This window comes from Jaculus jaculus, chromosome 4 (assembly GCF_020740685.1).
Source record: "Jaculus jaculus isolate mJacJac1 chromosome 4, mJacJac1.mat.Y.cur, whole genome shotgun sequence".
Lineage (NCBI taxonomy): Eukaryota > Metazoa > Chordata > Mammalia > Rodentia > Dipodidae > Jaculus > Jaculus jaculus.
In genome coordinates, this window is record NC_059105.1 from 68,614,927 (window position 1) to 68,637,789 (window position 22,863).

At 42.9% G+C, this 22,863-nt stretch overlaps 1 protein-coding gene across 3 annotated transcripts in view; it reads right to left on the reverse strand.

Moving 5' to 3' along the window:
* Window positions 1–8,911: 8,911 nt before the first annotated feature.
* Myo3b (myosin IIIB) overlaps window positions 8,912–22,863 on the reverse strand; it is a 470,798-nt gene continuing 456,846 nt past the window's right edge. For 2 of the 3 annotated variants that reach the window (XM_045147622.1, XM_045147621.1), the window contains 4 exons: window positions 15,057–15,187; window positions 14,636–14,682; window positions 13,671–13,840; window positions 8,912–9,807 (listed from right to left, as the gene is read on the reverse strand). In XM_045147622.1, coding sequence (XP_045003557.1) covers window positions 13,702–13,840; window positions 14,636–14,682; window positions 15,057–15,187 — 317 coding nt within the window. In that variant the 3' untranslated portion in view covers window positions 8,912–9,807; window positions 13,671–13,701. The remainder of the gene's footprint in view (window positions 9,808–13,670; window positions 13,841–14,635; window positions 14,683–15,056; window positions 15,188–22,863) is intronic. The other variant, XM_045147623.1, reaches the window with a different exon arrangement.

The following is a 22,863-nucleotide window of genomic DNA, read 5'->3' on the forward strand; positions in this document are numbered from 1 at the left end:
CTTAAGTATGTGGCCCGGTCTGGTTTTAAACTCTCAGTGACCCTTCTGCCTCAGCCTCCTGAGTTTGAGATTATTGGTGTGAGCTGCCACACTTAGTTCAAAAAGTTGGTTCTTAGATGCATATTTCTCAAGGCATGCAGCCTTTGACTAGATCATGGTGAGGCGCTTTAGGAGACAGCGAACCAGTTGCAGACTGCTTGTGTAGACCTTGTAGGCCAGTATCAACCCATCTCAGCTCTGATGTGGGGTTTAAGTGGTCCTGATTTACTCCAGCCCCTAGCAAATATTACTGTTTAATGGAGGAAGGGAGCATTATGATGAGTCTCAAATTATCTTTACAGATACATTTTTTAAAAATTTATTTTGAGAGAGAGAGAGAGGGAGGAGAGAGAGAATGAGTGCTCCAGGGCTTCAGCCACTGTGAATGAGCTCCAGACACGTGTACCTCCTTTTGCTCACTTGTGACATTGTGCGCTTGCGTCAGTATGTGTCTGGCTTACGTGGGACCTGGGGATTAGAACATGAGTTCTTAGGCTTTGCAGGCAAATGCCTTAACTGCTAACCCATCTAGCCAGCCCACTTTATAAATAATTTTATAAATACAATTTACATCATGCAATAAAAACCAAGAGGGTAAAAAAGTAAAAGAATAGTAAACTGCTAAAAGGCAAAGAAAGGAACAAGGTGGAAGCAGTCATGACAAAAGACAGGTTATCTTCAAAGAAACAATATACGTTAGAGCTCAGCTTCCCACAAGCAATAACGCGGTACAACCTTTCGGTGTGTGTGATGCTGGGAATTGAACTCAGGGTCTTGGACATATTAGGGAAGGACTCTATCTCTGAGCTATACCCAGTCCAAATACTATCTCCAAAGTCCTGTGCAAAAATAACCACCAACTTAGAGTTTGCGCCTGTCAAAAATATCCTTCAAGAGTGAACGTTGAGGTGGGCGTGGTAGTCAGGTATACTTGGGAGGTGGAGGCAGGAGGACTGTGAGTTTGAGGCTTTCCCGGGTTTCCTTATTGAGTCCAAGGTGATCCTGACAACTTAGCCAGCCCTGTCTCTCTCTCTCTCTCTCTCTCTCTCCATATATATATATATATATATATATATATATATATATATATATATATATATATATATATATACACGGTGGGGGGAAGAGTGCGAGAGCAAGCATGTTCCTGCCACAGAGCCTTGTGGAGGTCAGAGAACAACTTTTGGGTGGTCCTTGCAGCTCTACCTCATTTGAGGCAGGGGTTCTCTTTAGATTCTCATTTTGCTGTTATTTTCTGTGTTTGCCATGAGCTTCTGGGAAACTCTTCTATCTCTCATCTCGCTGTCAGCATGCTGGGATTGCAGAAGACAGCCATGGCCTCAGGCTTCTGGCTCTTTATGTGGACTCTGGAGAACAGACTGGGATACTCCAGCTTGAGCAGTGAGTGTTTTATCCTTGGGACCATCTCTTTAGTCCCTAAAGAAGGTCCTTTCATAAAAATATATATATTTATTTATTTATTTTCAAGCAGAGGCAGAGAGACAGACAGAAAGAATGGTTGTGCCAGGGCCTCCAGCTGCTGTAAGTGAGCTCCAGATGCATGTACCACTTTATGTATCTGGCTTTACATGGGTACTGGGGAATAGAACCCTGGGCCGTCAGGCTTTGTAGGCAAGCACCTTAACCATTGAGCAATATCGCCAGCCCCAAAGAAAGTTCTTTTTTTTTTTTTAAGGTGTGTGCCATCATGCCTGACTTTATTTTTGTTGTTGTTTATTTTTATTTATTTATTTGAGAGTGACAGACAGACAGAAAGCAGGAGAGAGAGAGAGAGAATGTGCTTGCTAGGGCCTCCAGACACTACAAATGAACTCCAGATACATGCACCACCTTGTACATCTGGCTTATGTGGGTCCTGGGGAATCGAGCCTCAAACCAGGGTCCTCAGGCTTCACAGGCAAACACTTAACCACTAAGCTATCTCTTCAGCCCCCAAAGAAGGTTCTTGTACTTTGCTTTTGGCTATTTATTTTTGTGGTGCTGGAAACTGAACTCTGGGCCCAGACATGCTAGGCAAGGGCTCTACTTCTGAGCTACATCCCCAGATCTTAAAGAGGGACTTTTAGGGCTGGAGAGATGGCTTAGCGGTTAAGCGCTTGCCTGTGAAGCCTAAGGACCCCGGTTCGAGGCTCGGTTCCCCAGGTCCCACGTTAGCCAGATGCACAAGGGGGCACATGTGTCTGGAGTTCATTTGCAGAGGCTGGAAGCCCTGGCGCTCCCACTCTCTCTCTCTCTCCCTCTATCTGTCTTTCTCTCTGTGTCTGTCACTCTCAAATAAATAAATTAAAAAAAAAAAAAAAAAGAGGGACTTTTATACAGCGGTAAATGTATCCCAGAACAGCTGATCAGAGAAACAGGAAGAAATGAAGAGCAACGAAAAGAATAACAGCGCCTTGTGGAATTTAACATACACAATAGAGGGCTGGAGAGATGGCTTAAAGGTTAAGCGCTTGCCTGTGAAGACTAAGGACCTCGGTTCAAGGCTCGATTCCCCAGAACCCACATTAGCCAGATGCACAATGGGGCGCATGCATCTGGAGTTCACTTGCAGTGGCTGGAGGCCCTGGTGTGCCCATTCTCTCTCTCTCTCTCTCTCTCTCTCTCTCTCTCTCTGCTTCTTTCTCTGTCTGTTGCTCTCAAATAAATAAATAAAAATAAACAAAATATTTAAAATACACAATATAGTAAAATATGGCAATAGAGTGAAGGAGGAATAAGCATGCACCTAGTTGCAGATGCATATTTTATTTTAACATGCTTGAATTCATGAATTGCTGAAGAAGAGGGTAAAAGCACCAAGTTTCATCAAATGTGATAATGTGCATGTGTGTGTGTCTGTCTGTCTGTGTGTGTGTGTGTGCGCGCGTGCGAAGGTATGTGCACACATGTGGAGGTCAGAGTTGGAAGTCAGGTGTCTTCCTCAATCACTATTCACCATACTTTTGAGATAAAGTCTCTCAGTGAACCTAGAGCTAACCAGCTTGATTAGACTAGCAAGCTAGTGAGCCCCAGAGGTCCCTGTCTATCCAGTGCTGGGTGCATACTACTACAGCTGTATTTTGTATGGGTGCTAGGGATTCAAAGGCAGGTCCTTGTGCATATATATGCATATATATGTATACATATATATATATACATACATACCCTTTCAGTAATTACAGAATTAAGAATGAGTGTCATTTATATGCAAAATAATTCAGAGAATGACAATATTATGAGAATAAAGAAAGTTATGTGAATTTCATCATGAACATAAATATATTTTTTAAAATAACCCCAACAGTATATAACATAGAGCATGAGAAAGTTACTTACTGTAAGAATGTAAGGTTAACTTAACATTAGAAAAGTAGTGTAGTGGAGCCTCTGAGTTTAATACCAGTACTGAAATTGCAAAGAAGGAAAGAAAAAGGAGAGAAAAAAAAGAAAGGAAGGAAGGGGGCTGGAGAGATGGCTTAGCAGTTAAGTGCTTCCTGTGAAGCCGAAGGACCCCGGTTCGAGGCTCGGTTCCCCAGGTCCCACGTTAGCCAGATGCACAAGGGGGCGCACGCGTCTGGAGTTCGTTTGCAGAAGCTGGAAGCCCTGGTGCGCCCATTCTCTCTCTCTCCCTCTATCTGTCGCTCTCAAATAAATAAATAATAAATGAACAACAAAAAAATATTAAAAAAAAAAAGAAAGGAAGGAAGAAACAAACAAAGGAAGGAAGGAAACTAATGGTACCACTGAAGTAAATGAGAAAATCAGGATTATTTGAATATACATAGGATAGATATTTCATAAAATTCAATGACTTTATTTTTTTTTTTCAAGATAGAGATTCACTCCAGCCCAGAACGACCTGGAACTCACTATGTAGTCTCAGGGTGGCCTTGGACTCATGATAATGCTTCTACCTCTGCCTCCCAAGTGCTGGGATTAAAGGTGTGTGCCACTACACCTGGCTCAAAATCCATTGACTTTATAAGAAGAAACCCTCTTGGGGTAGAACGGGACAATAAGTATTACAATTAGCAGTAAATACTGAGAATTTTCCCTTTGGGATTAGGAAAAAATGTAAAACTGCCAGCTATTCTTTTAAAGTAATTTTTATTTATTTAAAACCAGAGAGACAGAGAAGAGAGGGAGAGAGAGAGAAAAAAAATATGGGCATACTAGAGCCTCTAGCCACTGCAAATGGGCTCCAAATGCATATGCCACTTTGTGCATCTTGCCTTACGTGGGTTTTGGGGAATCAAACTCAGGCTGTTAGGCTTTTTTTTTGTTGTTGTTTTTTGTTTTTTGTTTTTTGTTTTTTGTTTTTCAAGGTAGGACCTCACTCTAGCCTAGGCTGACCTGGAATTCACTATGTAGCCTCAGGGTGGCTTTGAAGTCAAGGTGATCCTCCTAATTCTGCCTCCAAAGTGCTGGGATTAAAGGCGTGTGCCACCACATCTAGCTGGTTGTTAGGCTTTGCAAGCCTTAACCACTAAGCCATCTCTCCAGCCCCAAACTGCTTACTATTAACTTTCTTAATCAGCATTGTACAGGAAATCTTACCCACGTTCATGTAGCAGTTTCATTCCAAAGAGGGCTTCACCAATTCTGTTAATGCCTTTAGCTTTCCTCCAATCAAGACAGGAGTTCTATTTCCCTACCTTTTGAATCTGCTCTAGCCTGTGACTTGCTTTGTTAAAAAGGATGTGGTAGAATCAACAATACACTAGTTCTAAGATCCCCTCCTCTTTGCTCTCCCCCTTCTTTTTGAATTTCTAAATCTCCTAGATTCTGCCACCGTCATTGGCGAGCCCAGCAAATTGGAGGAAGGATGCGACCACAAATAACAAACTAAGCCCAGTGATCTCTGCCAGGGCCACGCTGTGACAGGGAACTCAGCCACCATCAGCAGTGCTGCTGAGCTGATCTACAGCTAGTCATAGATGCACATATGACTAGCTAAAATCAATGGGAATGCCAGGTAACTCCCAAACTCATGAGAAATGTGTAGTCGTCTGGAGATAGTTTGTAAAATTGTGATAGCTAAATGATATAAGTAGTAAGTTGAGAAGATAAAGGTAGAAAGAAAAAGTTGATAATTACTGATACAATTGTGTGCATAGAAAATCCAAACAGCATCTACAGATATATTATTAGAATTAATGGGAAAATTTAGCAAAGTTGCTGGACCTCAAAAGCAAAGTCATTTGCATTTTCTTAAACATCAGAAACAAATAGAAAAAGAAAACAATCATTTTAAACAATAAAAAGGGGCTGGAGAGATGGCTTAGTGGTTAAGGCATTTGCTTGCAAAGCCAAAGGACCCAGGTTCAACTCCCCAGGACCCACGTAAGCCATATGCACAAGGGGGCACAGATGTCTGGAGTCCATTTGCAGTGGCTGGAGGCCCTGACGTGCCCACCCTCTATCTGCAAACAGCCCCTCCTTTAAATCGTTTTTGTCAGGTATTTTGTTTCATGGATGTGAAAAGCTACAGAAATACAAATACAGAAAATTTGTACCAGAAATGTGAGTCTTTGTTGTAACTAGATGTGACCAGACACCCCTATAGTCTTTGGAACTATTAGTGGAGGACATATGGAAAAAAGTTTGATTCACTAAAAGAAAAGCCTAGAATGCTGTAGGCAGAGATTAATGGGGACTTCTTCCTGCACAGGAAAGCAGAATGGTAATAAAAATGTTGAGAGTAAGCCAGGCATGATGGCACACGCCTTTAATCCCAGCACTTGGGGGGCAGAGGTAGGAGGATCACTGTGAGTTTGAGGCCACCCTGAGACTACATAGTGAATTCCAGGTTAGCCTGGGCTGGAGTAAGACCCTACCTTGAAAAAACAAAAAAATGAATACACACACACACACTTACTTGAGAGAGAAAGAGTGCAAGAGAGAGGGCATGCCAGGGCCTCCAGCAGCTGCAAATGCACTCCAGATACATGTGCTGGCTTATGTGGGTCCTGGGGAATCAAACTTGGGTCCTTTGGCTTTTTTAGGCAAGAACCTTAGCCACTAAGCAATCTTTCCAGCCCAATCCATTCTATTTTATAGGTTCTAGATAATTCTAACCACATCCTAGTAGGGTTTTTTGCCCCCAAATTGACTATTTGATTCTAAAATATACAAAGGGGGGGGGGTGGGCTGGAGAGATGGCTCAGTGGTTAAAGGCACTTGTTTCCAAAACCTGACTACCTGGGTTTGAGTCCCCAATACCCACATAAAGCCAGATGCACTAAGTGACACATGCATCTGGAGTTAGTTTTCAGTGGTAGGGGGTCCTGGTTTGCCCATACTCACACATTTTCTGTATTATGTCTCCCAAATAAATAAAAATATTAAAATTAAAAAATAAAATTAGCAAAGGGCATGAACTAGTAAAGTATCTCCTGAAGTTAAACCATGCTATGGAACTTGCCCAGACATACGCTAATTCCTACTATAAAGGCACAGCATTTAAGACGAGGATAAACAAATGTATCAGTGAGTAGAACTGAGAACCTGGAAACAGACCTGTGAACATTAGACTTACTGTAAATGGCAATATTTTAGAGAAGGAGGAAAAGGATGGCCTTTTCATTGAATGGGGCTGAGGTGGTTGACTATCCATAGAGAAAACCAGAATTTTCTGGATAAACTGAAGAGCTCAGTGAAAAAGGCAAACTATCACATTTTCAGAGGCATCTAAAGGCAAGTACATTTGTGATCTTGGGGTACAGAAACATTTATTAGCAAGACATTAAAAAAGCGCTAAGCAAAAAGGAAAAGACTGGGCTGGAGAGATGGTTTAGCGGTTAAGCGCTTGCCTGTGAAGCCTAAGGACCCGGGTTCAAGGCTCGACTACCCAAGACCCACGTTAGCCAGATGCACAAGGGGGCGCACACATCTGGAGTTTGTTTGCAGTGGCTGGAGGCCCTGGTATACCTATTCTCCCCCCCCCATCTGCCTCTTTCTCTGCCACTTTCAAATAAATAAATAAAAATTAAAAATATTTTAAAAAGGAAAAGACTGATAAACTGTACTATGTTAAAGTTACATATTTTGGTTTGCTTTAAGAGAATGAGAGGACAAGCAATCTAGTAGGGGAAATGTGTGAAACTCATAACTGATAATCTGTCATGTGGCCCATCAAGTTTAGAAAAGTTAATGCAGGGCTGGAGAGATGGGTCAATGGTCAAGGTGCTTGCCTAATGACCTGAGTTCAATTCCCTAGTGCCCACATAAAGCCAGATATACAAGATGGAGCATGCATCTGGAGTTCATTTGCAGTGGCTGGAGGCCCTGCCATGACCATTCTCTCTGTCTTTCTCTTGTCTATCTCTCTCTGCTTACAAATAAATAAGTAAAATTATTTAAAAAATTGTTTTAAAAAGTTAGTCCAATATGTGTAACTCATAACTGACAATCTGTCCTATGTCACATCACTTAGAAAAGTTAGTCCAATTAAAAGTGGACACAGGGCTGGAGAGATGGCTTAGAGGTTAAGCACTTACGAAAGCCTAAGTTAAGCACTTGTGAAGCCTAAGGACCCTGGTTTGAGGCTCGATTCTCCAGAACCCGTGTTAGCCAGATGCACAAGGGGGTGTATGCATCTGGAGTTCGTTTGCAGTGGCTGGAAGCCCTGGTGCGCCCATTCTCTCTCCCTCTCTCTCTCTCTCTCTCTCTCTCTCTCTCTCTCTCTCTCTCTCTCGCTCTCGCTTGCTCGCTCTCTGCCTCTTTCTCTCTCTCTGTTGCTCTCAGATAAATAAAAATAAAAAAAGTGGATACAGTATGTGGTGGTTTGAATAGCATAAATGGCCCCCAATATATTTAGTTGTTTGTTTGTAGTTTGCATCTGTTGGCTACCTGGCTGGAGGCAATGTCACTGGGTGGATCTTAAGTTGTGATGGTAGGTTTCTGATTTTAATCTAAAGATACACAAAGTGTGCCTAGCTGGAGTTCCTGAAGTGTTCTGTGGCTTTTGACCTTTAGGCTTGTGCTTCTCTCTGTCTGCTTGGGCCTATGAAGGCAGACCAGCTTCTTCTGCCATTATGGAACTCCCCCTGGATCTGTAAGCTTCAATAAATCCCTTCTTCCATAACTATGGTCTGGAAGTTCATCTCAGTGAACCTGAAGCTGTCTGCTACACAGTAGCACTATAGGGATGGCTTAGCAGTTAAGGTACTTGCCTGTGAAGCCTAAGGACCCAGATTCAATTTCCCAGTACCCATGTAAGCCAGATGCATAAGGTGGCACATGCATCTGGAGTTCATTTGCAGTGGCTAGAGGCCCTGGGGTGCCCATTCTCTATCTGCCTCTGCCTTTTTCTCTCAAGTAAATAAATAAAAACAATATATTTAAAATATTTAAAGAATTGGACATATAAAGGAATATAAAATGACTACAAAACACATAAAATACACCCAATGTGATTATTAATGAGGAAGGTGTAAGCTTTAATCACATATTACATATCCATCAGAGTACACAGATGAACAAGACTGATGAAAACAACCACTGTGAAAACAGAAAAATGGGAATGCTCATCACTGCTAGGATTATAGATAGGTACAATTACTTTAGAAAGCAGACATGATATACTGAAGTGAAGAAATGTATACCTTATGACATTGTACTTCTAATCCTAGGTACATAGTCAACAGAAAAGCATGCATAGACAACAGAGAGACATATATCCCATAATGCTCACAGCAGTAATTTCCAAAATATCCCTAAACTGAAAACAATTCACATTTTTTCCATTAAAAGTACATAAGCTGGGCTGGAGAGATGGCTTAGCGGTTAAGCGCTTGCCTGTGAAGCCTAAGGACCCCGGTTTGAGGCTCAATTCTCCAGGACCCATGTTAGCCAGATGCACAGGGGGGCGTTCATTTGCAGTGTCTGGAGGCCCTGGCGTGCCCATTCTCTCTCTCTATCTCTGCCTCTTTTTCTCTGTCTGTCGCTCTAAAATAAATAAAATAACAACAAAAAAATTAAAATAAAAAAAGTACATAAGCTAAGTCAATCATTGCTATATTACCACACTATAATATTACATAGTCTTGAAAATGAGTGAGCTATACTTAACATCTCACAACCTACGTGAATGTGGATGGAACACTGGCTAAACGGAATGCAATCTAATAAATTATTCACTATATGATTCAGTTTACATGACATTCCCAAAGGCAGCCCAATGTGGTGACTCACGCCTATGACCTCAGCATTGGGGAATCTGAAGCAGGAGGATAATGAGTTTGAGGCCAGCCTGGGATGCACAGCAAGACACAGTCTCAAACAAACAAACAAACCAATCCATGAAGTCTCTAAAATCTAAGTAAAGAAACAAGACCTAGCTACAGTGTTTAGAGATGTGTGTAAGTAGAAAAGGAGGGAGCGTGTGCAGTTAAAGCCATGAAAATGTTTCTTTCAGGGACGAGCAGTGCTGGGGAGAAGGGAGGAGTGAGTCTCTTAGGGTGCGGACAGTGCTCTGTTCTAGACACGCAGGGTGGGTCCATGATCTTCACTTTGTCATAATTCATTGAGTGGATTCTTCTGAATGGAGCTCTTTTCTGTGTATGTATAGATGTTTAAAGCGAACGGTGGGTGGGAATGTGCCTCCAGATGAGCCCGAATGGAAGCAGCGACTTCGGCAATTAAACACCCAGGACCTGCGGTGACTCTTGTAAGGAACGCTCCCTCCCAGAGCTGTTTCTGTTTGTCTTGACGTTATCTTACAGCCTGCTGGTTTTCTTCACTTCGGGTAGCCTCACAGAGATACTACTGAAAGTGAGGAGCACAAAAAATGTGAATGTTTAATTAAATGAGTTAAAGTTTAAATGGTAGTCAAAGTCAATTTTGACAAAATTGTAAATACTGGTAGAAGGAAGAGGAGTGGGAACAGGAGAGGGCTTCCTTGGGGGGAAAAGTAAACATTACCTAAGGTGACAACCCAAAAAGATGGAAGCAAATTAGGGCCTCATGTCATTTAATGATGGATACTTTTGAGAATGTGTCATCTGTTGAGTTTGCTGTGACAATATCCCAGTAGGTGCTGGCACAAACTTAGATGGTATAGCCTGCTACAGTCGTAGAACAGATGGTGGAGCCTGTGTTTCCCTGTGGGATGTGCAGTCCAGTTTTGGCCAAAAGACTATTCTGTGGCTCATGACTGGCCAGTCCGGGCCTTGAACTCACAATCTGCCTGTCTTGGCTTCCTGGCTGCAGGGATTACAGGCATGCAGCATGTGCCTGGGCTGGAACCTGATGATTTTTTTAATGAGAGTGAGGGAAAGAGAGAGAATTGGAGTTCCAGGGTCTCCAGTCACCACAATTGAACTCTAGATGTGTGCACTATCTAGGGCACATGTGTGACCTTGAGTACTTGTATCACCTTGTGCACCTGGCTTATGTGGGATCTGGAGAATCAAATATGGCTCCTTAGGCGTCACAGGCAAGTGCCTTAACCACTAAGCATTTCTCCAGCCCGCAGATGATTTTTTTGTTTTTATTTATTTGAGACAGAGAGAGAGAGAGGGAGGGAGGGAGGGAGGGAGGGAGGGAGGAGAGAGAGAGAGAGAGAGAGAGAGAGAGAGAGAGAAAATGGGTGTCCCAGGGCCTCTAGTCAATGCAAATGAACTCTAGATGCATGCACCATCTCGTGCATCTGGCTTATCTGGGACCTGGAGAATAAAACCTGGATCCTTAGGCCTTTCAGGCAAGCACCTTAACTGCTTAGCCATCTCTCTAGCCCAGGGTGATTTTTTAAATGGGTGTTTCCTATGGGACGGCATGGAGAAGACTGCTCTGGACTATGGTCTCTGGATTTTCTTGGATTTTGTCATGTGCATTTTGTTTTGGATCCAGGTTCTAACAATCTCATTTACTTGCTAGAAGAATCACATTTTGAGTTTGTGGCACTTTGAATCATCAAAGAGTAACATCTGCAGCCCCATTCATCTGTGCATAGCTGGTAATGAGCATGACTCAGAACTATGTCAAGAGTTTCAGTTGTACCAGTAATGATTAATACAAAGCTTCTAAACTGTCATTTTGTGATTGCTTCTATTTTATTTTTAATTTTGTTTATACATATATTTTAGTGAGAAACAAAGCAAATTTATAATTACATTATGTGTGGACATACAGGAAATTATGAACATTTCTATTCAACAGTTGGAAAAAACAGTTAATAATCAGTAATAAAAACAATTTTTTTTCTTTTTCTTTTTCTTTCTTTCTTTTCTTTTCCTTTTCCTTTTCCTTTTCCTTTTTTTTTTTTTTTGTCATTTTTTTTTTTTGTTTTGTTTTTCAAGGTAGGATCTTACTCTAGCCTAGGCTGACCGAGAATTCACTATGTAGTCTCAGGGTGGCCTTGAACTCACAGAAATCCTCCTACCTTTGCCTCCCGAATGCTGGAATTAAAGGCATGTGCTACTGTGCCTGGCAAAAGTGAAATTTCTAAAAGCATGCATATAAAATTCATAGGCTAGCCTTCCTTCCATCCTCCCTTCCTTCTGCTAGGGACCAAATCCAGAGCCGTGCACATGCTAGGCAAGCACTCTACTGGTGCAACTCAAAGCATTATTTCTTAAACAGTGAGGTTTATTTTTATTCCTTCTGTTCTACTTGCATATCTCATAAACATTATCTTTTGATATGGAAAAAAGAAGCCCAGGAGTTATCTCTTAAGAAGTAAAATTGAGCTATAGGAAAATTGACTCTAATTTAAAATTTCCAAGATCTTTAAATGTCTCTGATGTGGAACTCTGTCCTCTGGGCATGTGCACAACATGACCATGGCTGTCTTGAAATCAGAACAGCTGTGACTGCCCATATGAGACAGGACTGGGCCCACCGAAACTCCCTTGTGGGAGGGGAGAAGGTGCAGGAGGGTCGTATAAGCCATACCCCACCCTGATCTGTTAGCAATTGCTGATGTGGGAGGGTCTTTTTTTTTTTTTTTTTTGGTAATATAGCTGTTCTATAAGTATTCCCTCACCTGTGCTCCAATAGTAACCCCAATTAGTAGACTCATTGGTTCCCCAAGCCTCACTTGAGTAGAATCTTTTCTTTGGTCTGTCTCTGGTGCCCCACCTAGGGTGAATATGTTTGTTTACATCTTCCCAGGGAAGATTAGTACAAATAGCCTCAATTAATCATTTCTGTTCATAAAGTGCATATTAATGCATTTTCTTTAAATGCTCTAATAACATTTTCCCCTATATCTTTAAGGTAATTTTTCTTTCAAATCTCTGAAGTATTTTAGAGTAAGGAAATGTTGAGGGCTGGAGAGATGGCTTAGTGGTTAAATGCTTGCCTGTGAAGCCTAAGGACCCCGGTTCGAGGCTCGGTTCCCCAGGTCCCTCGTTAGCCAGTTGCACAAGGAAATGTTGAGAATATCTGTTTGAGAGTGTGAAAGGGTTTTGCTTTTATATTGCATAGCAATCTTACATATTATTTTACACACAGTAGGTGCTCAAAGAAGCTTTCCATATTGAATTATTATTATTATTGAGTATTATATCACATAATGCTATCACAATAGGACTCGGTCAACCTTGAGTGAAAAAATCAGAGCTTATGTGTAGGAAAAGTGATTAGCCATATGTAACATATAACTGAAAGTACTTAAGCCGGGCGTGGTGGCACACGCCTTTCATCCCAGCACTTGGAAGGCAGAGGTAGGAGGATCACCAGTGAGTTCGAGGCCACCCTGAGACTACATAGTGAATTCCAGGTCAGCCTGGGTCAGAGTGAGACCTTACCTAAAAAAAAAAAGGACTCTCCTGTCAGACACGTTGGTATAACTAGATGTAATTTCTGCACTGAATACCCATTCTCCCAGAGTCTAGCTCTGAGCAGTTGCAGCAGGAGTTGGGTCATTGGCAATTTGGGCAGCTCTGCTGTGGGAGAGTGGGGTACTCCTGCATGCTGGGTCCAGAAGCACAAAGATGGACGGGACAAGATCCTTCTGCAACAGGCGCTCACAGCCTAGTGGGGACAGCTGCCCAGTGAGTGCAATACAAAATAATGTGGCCCAGACTTGGATAGGTCCAAATCCTTCTTCTCTCACCCTTTCCTTTTCATTGTGCAAGTCATGGGGATGTCTTGGCAAGGCGGAAATAAAAAGGCAAAGATTTTTCTCCACATACTAATTAGCAAGAGGCATTCATTTGCCTCATAGAAAAAACAATCTGAAAGATTTACGTTTCTGCCTAAACAGAAAACTGGGGCCACTCCCCCCAGCATGTGGGCACTCAGCAATGGAGAGTCAGAGGGGTCAAGAAAAGCCCAGCAAAGCAGGGAGGCTGGAGAAGAGGCAGAAAAGACACTGTTGAATTTCCCCTTGGGAAAAATGGACGTCACCAGGGTTTCTGCCTGGCCTGCAGTGAGACTGCTCGCTACCTTCTTAGATGTTGGGAGCGTGAAGAACTGCATTACTATGATGAGGGTATTCTTAAGGTCTCATGGGAACCCAAGGGATGGGAAAAGGAGGGATTCCCCAGCATGGCATGCATGGCAGATGTGGGAGAGCAGGAGAAAGGAAAGATCTTCAGGAATCTGAATTGATCAGCAAAATTGTGGTGCCAAGAGCGTTTGTGTCTTTTTGTCCAGATGAACCCACCGGCCACCACTGTGGTTACCTGGGACAGATTTGCGGTCAGGAAGTTCAGCTCAGTGTTGAGCAAAGGAGTCTCCTCTTGAAGAAGAGGGGAAAAAGAAGGGGTAGGCCGAGTCGTGTCCCTCAGGGATGCAGGCTCCAGGAGACAGAGCTTGGTAGTATTGGTCTTCCCCGTCCAGCACTTTAATTTGGCTGCAACAAAGACAAGAAGAGCTTGTTCAGCAGAGCCAGCAAACCAATGCCACCAGCACCGAAGCTGGGGCAGCTGAGGTTGTGGGAAGGGTTGCAGGAGGGCTGGGTCTCTGACAGTTTTGGGCAGCTCTGGGGGGCGGGGGGGGGCCCCACCTACATCAGGGATCTGAAGCTGAGCCTTTCACCTCCGAGCCCATGTTAGTAGCATCTGGAAGTTGTGGTCATATTGCAACTTGATTTATGTGATTAAGTTGTCTGTCTCCATCTGGTTTCCTCTAGAGAAAGTCCTGCTGACCTCCCTCAGTTCCACACCATCTTAGTTATCTCCTTCATTGCTATTTTCCATTGCAGGTACTAAGAAGCAAATAGACCACAAACTCCTCGCCACTCTCCCTCCCCTTGGGGGGGGGAGGTTGGTGGGAGAGTTTCCCTTCGCATGTTTGAAGGCCCGGCGTTGGTTAATGACAACTTGCACTTCTTACAGCGCTCCTTTTGTGGAAGGAGACTTTCATACAGCCCGCTATGTGTCTTCAATGTTGGAGAAAGTGCAGATCCCTGTTATAATTAGGAGAACTAACATTTGCCCTAAGGTGACAGTTTCAGCCTTTCTGGACGGGAGAGATTCAAGTTTGGTCAACTTGCTACTGTGAAAAGTGGTTTCCAGTGTCAGTAACAGCGGCGAGATGGGGACGAATCTCTGTAGATGCATCTCTGGAAAGTTTCGCATTTTCTGCCGGCCTCACAAAGGACCCCTTCTGTTTACAGTTGCTTAGAACTAAGAAGACAGATATTTACCCAAGTTTTCTTGGCTTCCTCTTGCTCCCTTGATATTCTAGAGCTCCCTGTGGAGAGGGCCAAGAACACACAGTCAAAGCAAAGCAGCAAGTCGTTAATTTTTAATTCAAAGTGATTTTGTGTTGAATGCAAGCAGATGCTGATAATATCAGAAGTCACAGCATAATTTTTTTGATCAAAGGGCTCAAGTGAGCCTGATGAAGCATGCATCGTGCTCGTCTTTGATAAACCACATCAATTATTCACCGTGAAGGCAGACATCCTGACATGAAAGCAACAGATAAAGAGCCGAGGCACATGTTCACGAGGAGAGCCGGAGAGGGTGGGGGCGGGGCTGGAGGGGCTGGAACAGGTATTAATAACAGAATTATTAACTGGAGACAAAGCCAGCAAAACAGCTTTATGACCACTTTGAGCTCACATTTAACTGGTTATAGTACATGGTGTCCTCAGGGCTACTCAGCGTTTTGGGCTGCTGACATCTTCGGCGAGGTGTTCTCTGTTTCCGCACAAGACCGGCTTCTGAACCTGCAGCCAGACAGCGAGATTTCCCTGTAAGCAGTCGTACATGTTGGGAAGCGAAGGGAGAAAGGGCTCTTCACATGAATGTGCTGGGTAGAGACTACACTTCGATTTAATGAACAGGTCAGAAGTTTTGCTAATTCTAGGAGCCTTGAGAAACACACACACACACACACACACACACAAAGCAACTGCTAAGTGTAAGCAGGGTGCCGCCTGCAACTTTGCCTCATATATTTCCGATCTGAATCAGCAGTGCAGAGTGACAGAAAACAAATTGGTTTGTCCTCACTGGTGAGGAGAAGCGGGTGGTCAGCCTTGCCAGAGAACCTCTGCATAGCAAGGCACTCTGGGATTGCACACACCACACCCCCCAGTGAGAGTTCAAAGACATCTGGAACACACATACGCTGGGGAGATGAGAAGCAAATTTTTTGGGTGGGAGACACTTTTGGGGGGAAATGGCTTGGGCGAGTAGTTACTAAAATGCTTTGAACAGTATCATTGATCCATGTAGTCTCTAGAGGCTCGGTGACATAAAAGAGGAGGGGAAGGACAATTGCTGGATTTCATGGAAGAGATTCTCCCATTAGCCTTGTGTCCAGAACCCTGGGCCCAGAATGCAGTGGGGACGGAGAAACCATGGGGTGAAGTCATGATTTGTTTCCAGCTTAGACAAATGAGTTTTATGGAATCTGCTGTCCTCGTGATTATACATCTTTTTGTTTGTTTTTCAAGGTAGGGTCTCGCTCTAGCCCAGGCTAACCTAGAATTCACTATTTAGTCTCAGGGTGGCCTCAAACTCACAGTGATCCTCTTACCTCTGCCTCCCAAGTGCTGAAATTAAAGGCATGTGTGCCCAGGCCCAGCTCCAGGGTGACTTAAAAAAATTTTTTTTTGTTTATTTTTATTGATTTGAGAGTAACAGAGAGAGAAAGAGTGAGAGTGATGGAGAGAGAGAGAGAGAGAGAGAGAGAGAGAGAATGGGTGCGCCAGGACCCCTAGCCACTGCACACGAACTCCAGATGCATGCGCCCCCTTGTGCATCTGGCTAACGTGGGTCCTGGGGAATCGAGCCTCGAACCAGGGTCCTTATGCTTCACAGGTGAGCGCTTAACTGCTAAGCCATCTCTCCAGCCCCCAGGGTGACTTTTTTAAATTGTACATTATGAATAAAGATATGTACACACACACACACCCCTATCAAAGCATATTGTCCATGAATGCCACGGCATAAGGAAGAGGAAGATTGCATGTTTATGCTAAACTAATTATTCACAAAAATAATTAGAGATTTGTACTTGAAATCATATTTTAACTTCAATAGAGATTTCCATTTTTGAAGGGAATTCTAGGGGGAATTATTTTCTTTTATATTTTGCATGCTCTTGTTTAAAATTAAAAAGTCTATTTAATAAATACAGAAAACATAGAAGTATAAACATGTTACTAGGATACCATAGGATGTTTCCATATATTATATAGTTTAAATATGGTTAAGAGTATCTTCTCATTTAACATTTAAAAATATTTTATTTATTTATATATTTTAGAGACAGCAGGAGGGGTGGGGGAGAGAGAGAATGGGCATGCCAGGGCCTCCAGCTACTGCAAACAAACTCCAGAAGCATGTGTCATCTTGTGCATCTGGCTTATATGGGCACTGGGGAATCGAACCTAGGTCTTTAGACTTCACAGGCAAGTGCTTTAACTATTAAGCCATCTCTCCAGCCCTCACTTAACATTTCTTATGGGAAAAGCATTTAAATTCTTTTCTTCTAGCTTTTTGAGACATACAGTAGACTACTGTGACCCATTGTCATCTTACTGTGTTCAGCACTCTAGAATTATCTTAATATCTATCTTAAATCTACTTGCCCTTCAACCTCTCCCTCTCTTCCTCTTCTTGCTTCCTGACCTCTGGTAACCATATATCATTCTACTTCCATGAGATCAACATTTTTTGTTATTTTTCTGTTGCACATGTAAAGTGACAGCATATGATGCTTGTCTTTCTGAGCTTGGCTGACTTCACTTAGCATAATGATATCTAGTTCCACTATGTTGCTGCAAATGACAGGATGTTGTTCTCTGTTATGGCTGAGTAGTATTCCATGGTGCATAGGTACGACATTTTCTTTCTTTATCAGTTGATGGGACACCTATTTTCATTTCTTGACTATTGTGAACGGCGCTGCAGTGAACATGGTAGTATAGTTATCTTTTGGCATACTGGCTTCATTTTCTCTGGAAATAACCTGTAGTAAAATTGCTACATTACGGGCTGCAGAGATGGCTTAGTGGTTAAGGTGCTTGCCTGCAAAGCCAAAGGACCCAAGTTCTATTCCCCAGGACCCACATTAGCCAGATGCACAAGGTGATGCATATGTCTGGAGGTCGTTAGCAGTGGCTGGAAGCCCAGGTGTGCCCATTCTCTCTCTCTCTCACTCACTCTGCCTCTTTCCCTCTCTCAAATAAACAAATAAAAAATATGATATTAAAAATAATTGCTAGGTCATATGGTAGCTCTAGTTACAAATGTTTTTTATTTATTTGCATGTGTGTGAGTGTGTGTATGGATGTATAAGGGTCCTCTGCCACTGCAAACAAATGCTTGTCCAGCTTTACATGCATTGCTGGGAAATTGAACCCAGGCCAGAGGGCTTTGAAAGCAAGTACCTTTAATTGCTGAGCCGTTTCCTCAACACCTAGTTTTAATTTTTAAAGAAACCTTTATTTGTGCCAGGTCTGGTGCTGCACACCTTTAATTCCAGCACTCAGGAGGCAGGGGTAGGAGGATCACCATGAGTTCGAGACCACCCTGAGACTGCATAGTGCATTCCAGGTTAGCCTGGGCTAGAACGAGACCCTACCTACAATTTGCATTCCTGCTAACAGTGTAAAAGGCACAAGGGCTTCTTTTCTTTCATATCCTTACCAACACTTGTTATCTTCTCTCTCTTCTTTTTTTGGTGGGTAGGGTCTCACTCTAGCCCAGGCTATCCTGGAATTCACTATGTAGTCTCAGGGTGGTCTCGAACTCATGGTGATCCTCCTACCCCTGCCTCCTGAGTGCTGGAATTAAAGGCGTGTGCTACCACTCCCAGCAGTTTTTTTTAATTATTTATTTATTTGAAAGATACAGAAAGAGAGAGAATGGATGCACTAAGGCCTCCGGCCGCTGCAAACCAACTGCAGATACATATGTTATGTTATGCATCTGGCTTATGTGTGTGGGTCCTGGGAAGTCAAACCTGGTCCTTTGGTTTTGTAGGCAAGTGCCTTCCTTAACTGCTAAGCCATCTCTTCAGCCCTGTTTTTAAAAATTAATTAATTTTTTTTATTGACAAGTTCTTTGTTTTTGTTTGTTTGTTTGTTTTTGAGGTAGGGTCTCACTCTAGCCTAGCCTGTACTGGGACTCAATATGTATTCTCAGGGTGGCCTTGAGATCACGGTGATCCTCTTACCTCTGCCTCCAAGTGCTGGAATTAAAGACGTGCGCTACTATGCCCAGCAACATTTCTTTTAATTTTAAAATATTTTATTTATATTTATTTATTTATGAGAGAGCCAGGGCCTCCAGATACTGCAAATGAACTCCAGATACATGTGCCTTTGGCTTCACAGGCAAGCACTTTACCTGCTAAGCCATCTCTCCAGTGCCCAACTTTTAAATTATTTTTATTATTATTATTTTTTTGTTTTATTGAGGTAGGGTCTCTCTCTAGCCCAGGCTGAACTGGAATTTACTATGTAGTCTCCTCTTTTTTCTTTTTGTAAATATTTTTACTTATGTGTGGTGTGTGTGTGTGTGTGTGAGAGAGAGAGAGAGACAGAGAGAGAGAGAGGGAGAGAGAGAGAGAGAGGAAGCATATGGATGTGCCAGGGTCTCTTATGACTGTAAATAAATTCCAGACCCATGTGCCAATTTGAGCATCTGGCTTTATGTGGGTGCTGGCAAATTGAACCAGGGCCAGCAGACTTTGCAAGCAAGGGCCTTTAACCACTGGGCACTCTTCCTACCCTCCAGCTTCTTTCTCTCTCTCTCTCTTTTGTTTTTTTGGCTTTTCAAGGTAGGGTCTCACTCTAGCCTAGGCTGGCCTGGAATTCATTAGGTTGTCTCAGGGTGGCCTTGAATTCATGGCGATCCTCCTACCTCTGCCTTCCGAGTGCTGGGATTAAAGGCGTGCGCCACCACGCCCGGCCTCAGCTTCTTTCTTTCTTTCTTTTTTTTTTTTTTAAATTATTTATTTATTTATTTGAGAGCGACAGACACAGAGAGAAAGACAGATAGAGGGAGAGAGAGAGAATGGGCGCGCCAGGGCTTCCAGCCTCTGCAAACGAACTCCAGACGCGTGCGCCCCCTTGTGCATCTGGCTAACGTGGGACCTGGGGAACCGAGCCTCGAACCGGGGTCCTTAGGCTTCACAGGCAAGAGCTTAACCACTAAGCCATCTCTCCAGCCCAGCTTCTTTCTTTTTAAGAACAGCCTTTTCCCTCCCTGGAGTGAGGTGATAGATCACTGTGGTAATGATTGATGGTGTTGAGGACTAGGATTTTTTTTTCCATTAGCATTTTGAGTCCCTCGTCTAGTCTAGATTCTAACCCCCCAACTGGATGTCTAGTTTGCAACTGACTTCTATTCTGCAGGCTGACTCCTCATCCTGCTAATGATTTCCTTTGCTTAGAGGAACCTATTTTGTTTGATACAGCCTCATTTGTCTTGTTTTGCTTTTGTTTCCTGTGCTTTTGGAGTCTTGAAAAAAAAAATTCTGCCCAGGTTAATGTCTTGAAACATTTCTCCCGTGTTTGGGGATATTTTAAAAATAAAGAGTGACTCAGGGGCTGGAGAGATGGCTTAGTGGTTAAGGTGCTTGCCTGTGAAGCCTAAGGACCCATTTTTACTCTCCAAATCCCACATTAGCCAGATGCCTGAAGGTGAGACAAACACAAGGTTGCACATATCCACTAGGTGGCGGAAGTTTCTGGCATTCAATTATAGTGGCTGAGGCCCTGGCCTGCCAATTCTCTCTTTCTCTAAAAATAAAAATTACAAAAAGTGACTCAGCAAGAACGACTCTGAATAGCCAAATATATGTCTCTGAAGTGTGAAATTCTGTTATCTTGGTTTTTGTTAAAGCAGGTTTTATTTATATTTGGATAAGATAAACCTACAGACATAAGAAGCTGTTCATTCTGAATACTTTCTTTTTCCGAAGAGACACTGAAGCCCATAAATGTTGAATAGTGTCACATATATATGATACCATATATGTGGTGGCTTGAATGTGAATGTATGTCCCCCATAGCCTCAAGTAGTTTTGATTAAGGTTGAGTTTGCAACTTAAGTCTCCAGCAGGCAGAGCCCTGCTGGGGAAGTGGTATGTCATTGGAGGAGGATCTACTGTACAGTCCTAAGGTGTGTAACTAGCCAGGTTTGAGCTCTGGCTGTTGGTGTTTGCTGGCTGTTGCTGGCATCTCTCTGCTCTGCATCTGTGGAAGTGAGCCAGCTTCTTCCACCATTGATGGGGTTCCCCTGGATTCTGTAAAGCCTGAAATAAATCCCTTTCCTCCCATGAGACGCTTCTGGTCTGGTGTTTGTCCCAGCAATGAGAAAGTAACAGCAACATCATGTCTGCTAGTATATTATAAACACACACATATAAGTACAAGACACTGTCTTTCTGAACAATAATACTCTTTAAAGTCAAAGGTCCAATAGAGCTCAATGAAAGCATATTAACGAGCCTGTAAAATGATGTTGTTGCAGAAGTTTCCAGCACAATTCATGTTCTATAATTATGATAGAGTGAGAGGTTGTGAGGTCTCAGTGAGCTCTCTTCTTTCTGAGTTATAGATTAATGAGCAAATGTATCCTGAGGTCAGGCGGCTGGTGTGAATGTGCAATAGAAGCCTGACATCTGCTCTCCCTTAGGCTGTCTCATATGGCAGGAATTCTATGCATGGCAGCTCAGAAGTCTGAACCGAAAGAGTTTTGGGGTTCAGCTGGAGTTCAGCCCATTTTAGGTAGACTTTGGATAAGGTTTATATGTGATCAGAGGCTTTTATTTGTATTCTCATGAAGCTTGCTCTTAATGAACTTACTATTCCATGGGCTGGGGTTCTGATGCTTAAATGGAACTCAATTATTGGATAGAATTTCATCTATTTTAACATTTCTCCCATAAACATTTCTCCCAGTTGTGTTGAAGTGTTTGATCACATGGCATCTATATGATACTAGAATTTGGCATAATCTGGTTGCCTGGTTTATCATTGGATTTTATTTATTTTTTTATTGTGTGTGCGTTCATGTGTGTGAGTATAGGCATGCACATGACATGGTCAGAGGACAACCGTGGGTTTCAGTCCTCACCGTCTACCTTGTTTGAGGCAGAGACTGTTGTTTGTTGCTGTGATGTCTTGTTGGCTGCCCTGTGAGCGGGATTCCCCTGCCTCCACCTTTCATCTCCCCACAGGCATGCTGGGATTAGATGATGACACTTGCTATCGTATCTGGCTTCAGTGGGTTCTGGAAATCCTAAAGTTGTCATGCTTGTGCAGCAAGCCTTCTCTGAAGCCAGTACTTAGTTTTCCTTGAGTTTCATACTTCCGTATGTCACAATATTGTGTGAAGAGTGCTATGAGTCTTCAGTGCTTTGCCACTGGAAACAATCCAAGTGTCACTGAGTCATGGTCAATTGTAACTGGTTGCAAAAAGAAATGGTGTAATAAGTACTGTTAGGATAACTTGACTTCAATGTGCAAAAATATAATGTGGGGGCTGGAGAGATGGCTTAGTGGTTAAGCGCTTGCCTATGAAGCCTAAGGACCCCGGTTCGAGGCTTGGTTCCCCAGGTCCCACGTTAGCCAGATGCACAAGGGGGCGCATGCGTCTGGAGTTCGTTTGCAGAGGCTGGAAGCCCTGGCTCGCCCATTCTCTCTCTCTCCCTCTATCTGTCTTTCTCTCTGTGTCTGTCACTCTCAAATAAGTAAATAAATAATTTTAAAAAATATATAATGTGGTACTACGATTGAACCCATGGCTTTATATATGCCAAGTAAGCACATTACCAACTGAGCCACATCCTCGGTCCCAATATTGCTTTTCTCTTTATTGACATAGTTAAGCCCAGCTTGCCCTTCTGGGATATTCAGTTAAATTTGATAATAACTAACACCCTTTTCATCTAAGTATATCCCATGTCATGTTTAAGACTTCTATTAAAGGGTGATTGGTTGGTTTTCTGAGATTTAAATCTACCTGGATATACCATATGTTTATTTGTTAAATGTGGTAACTGTTTATTTTTATTTTTTGGGTTTTTCGAGGTAGGGTCCCACTCTGGCTCAGGCTGACCTGGAATTAACTATGTAGTCTCAGAGTGGCCTTGAACTCACGGCAATCCTCCTACCCCTGCCTCCAGAGTACACCACCACACATGGCTTAAATCTGATAACTTTTATCTATGCAGAATCATAGAAAATATTTATTATTTATCTGCAAGCACAGAGAGACAGAGAGAAGAGAAAAGAGAGACAGAATGGGTGCAGCAGGGTCTCTAGCCACTACAAACGAACGTCAGACACATGTGCCACTCTGCATCTGGTTTTATGTGGGCAACTGGGAAACTGAACCCGTGTTGTTAGGCTTTGCAGGAAAACGCCTTAAGAACAGAGTCAACTCTCCAGGCCTCATACAGAAT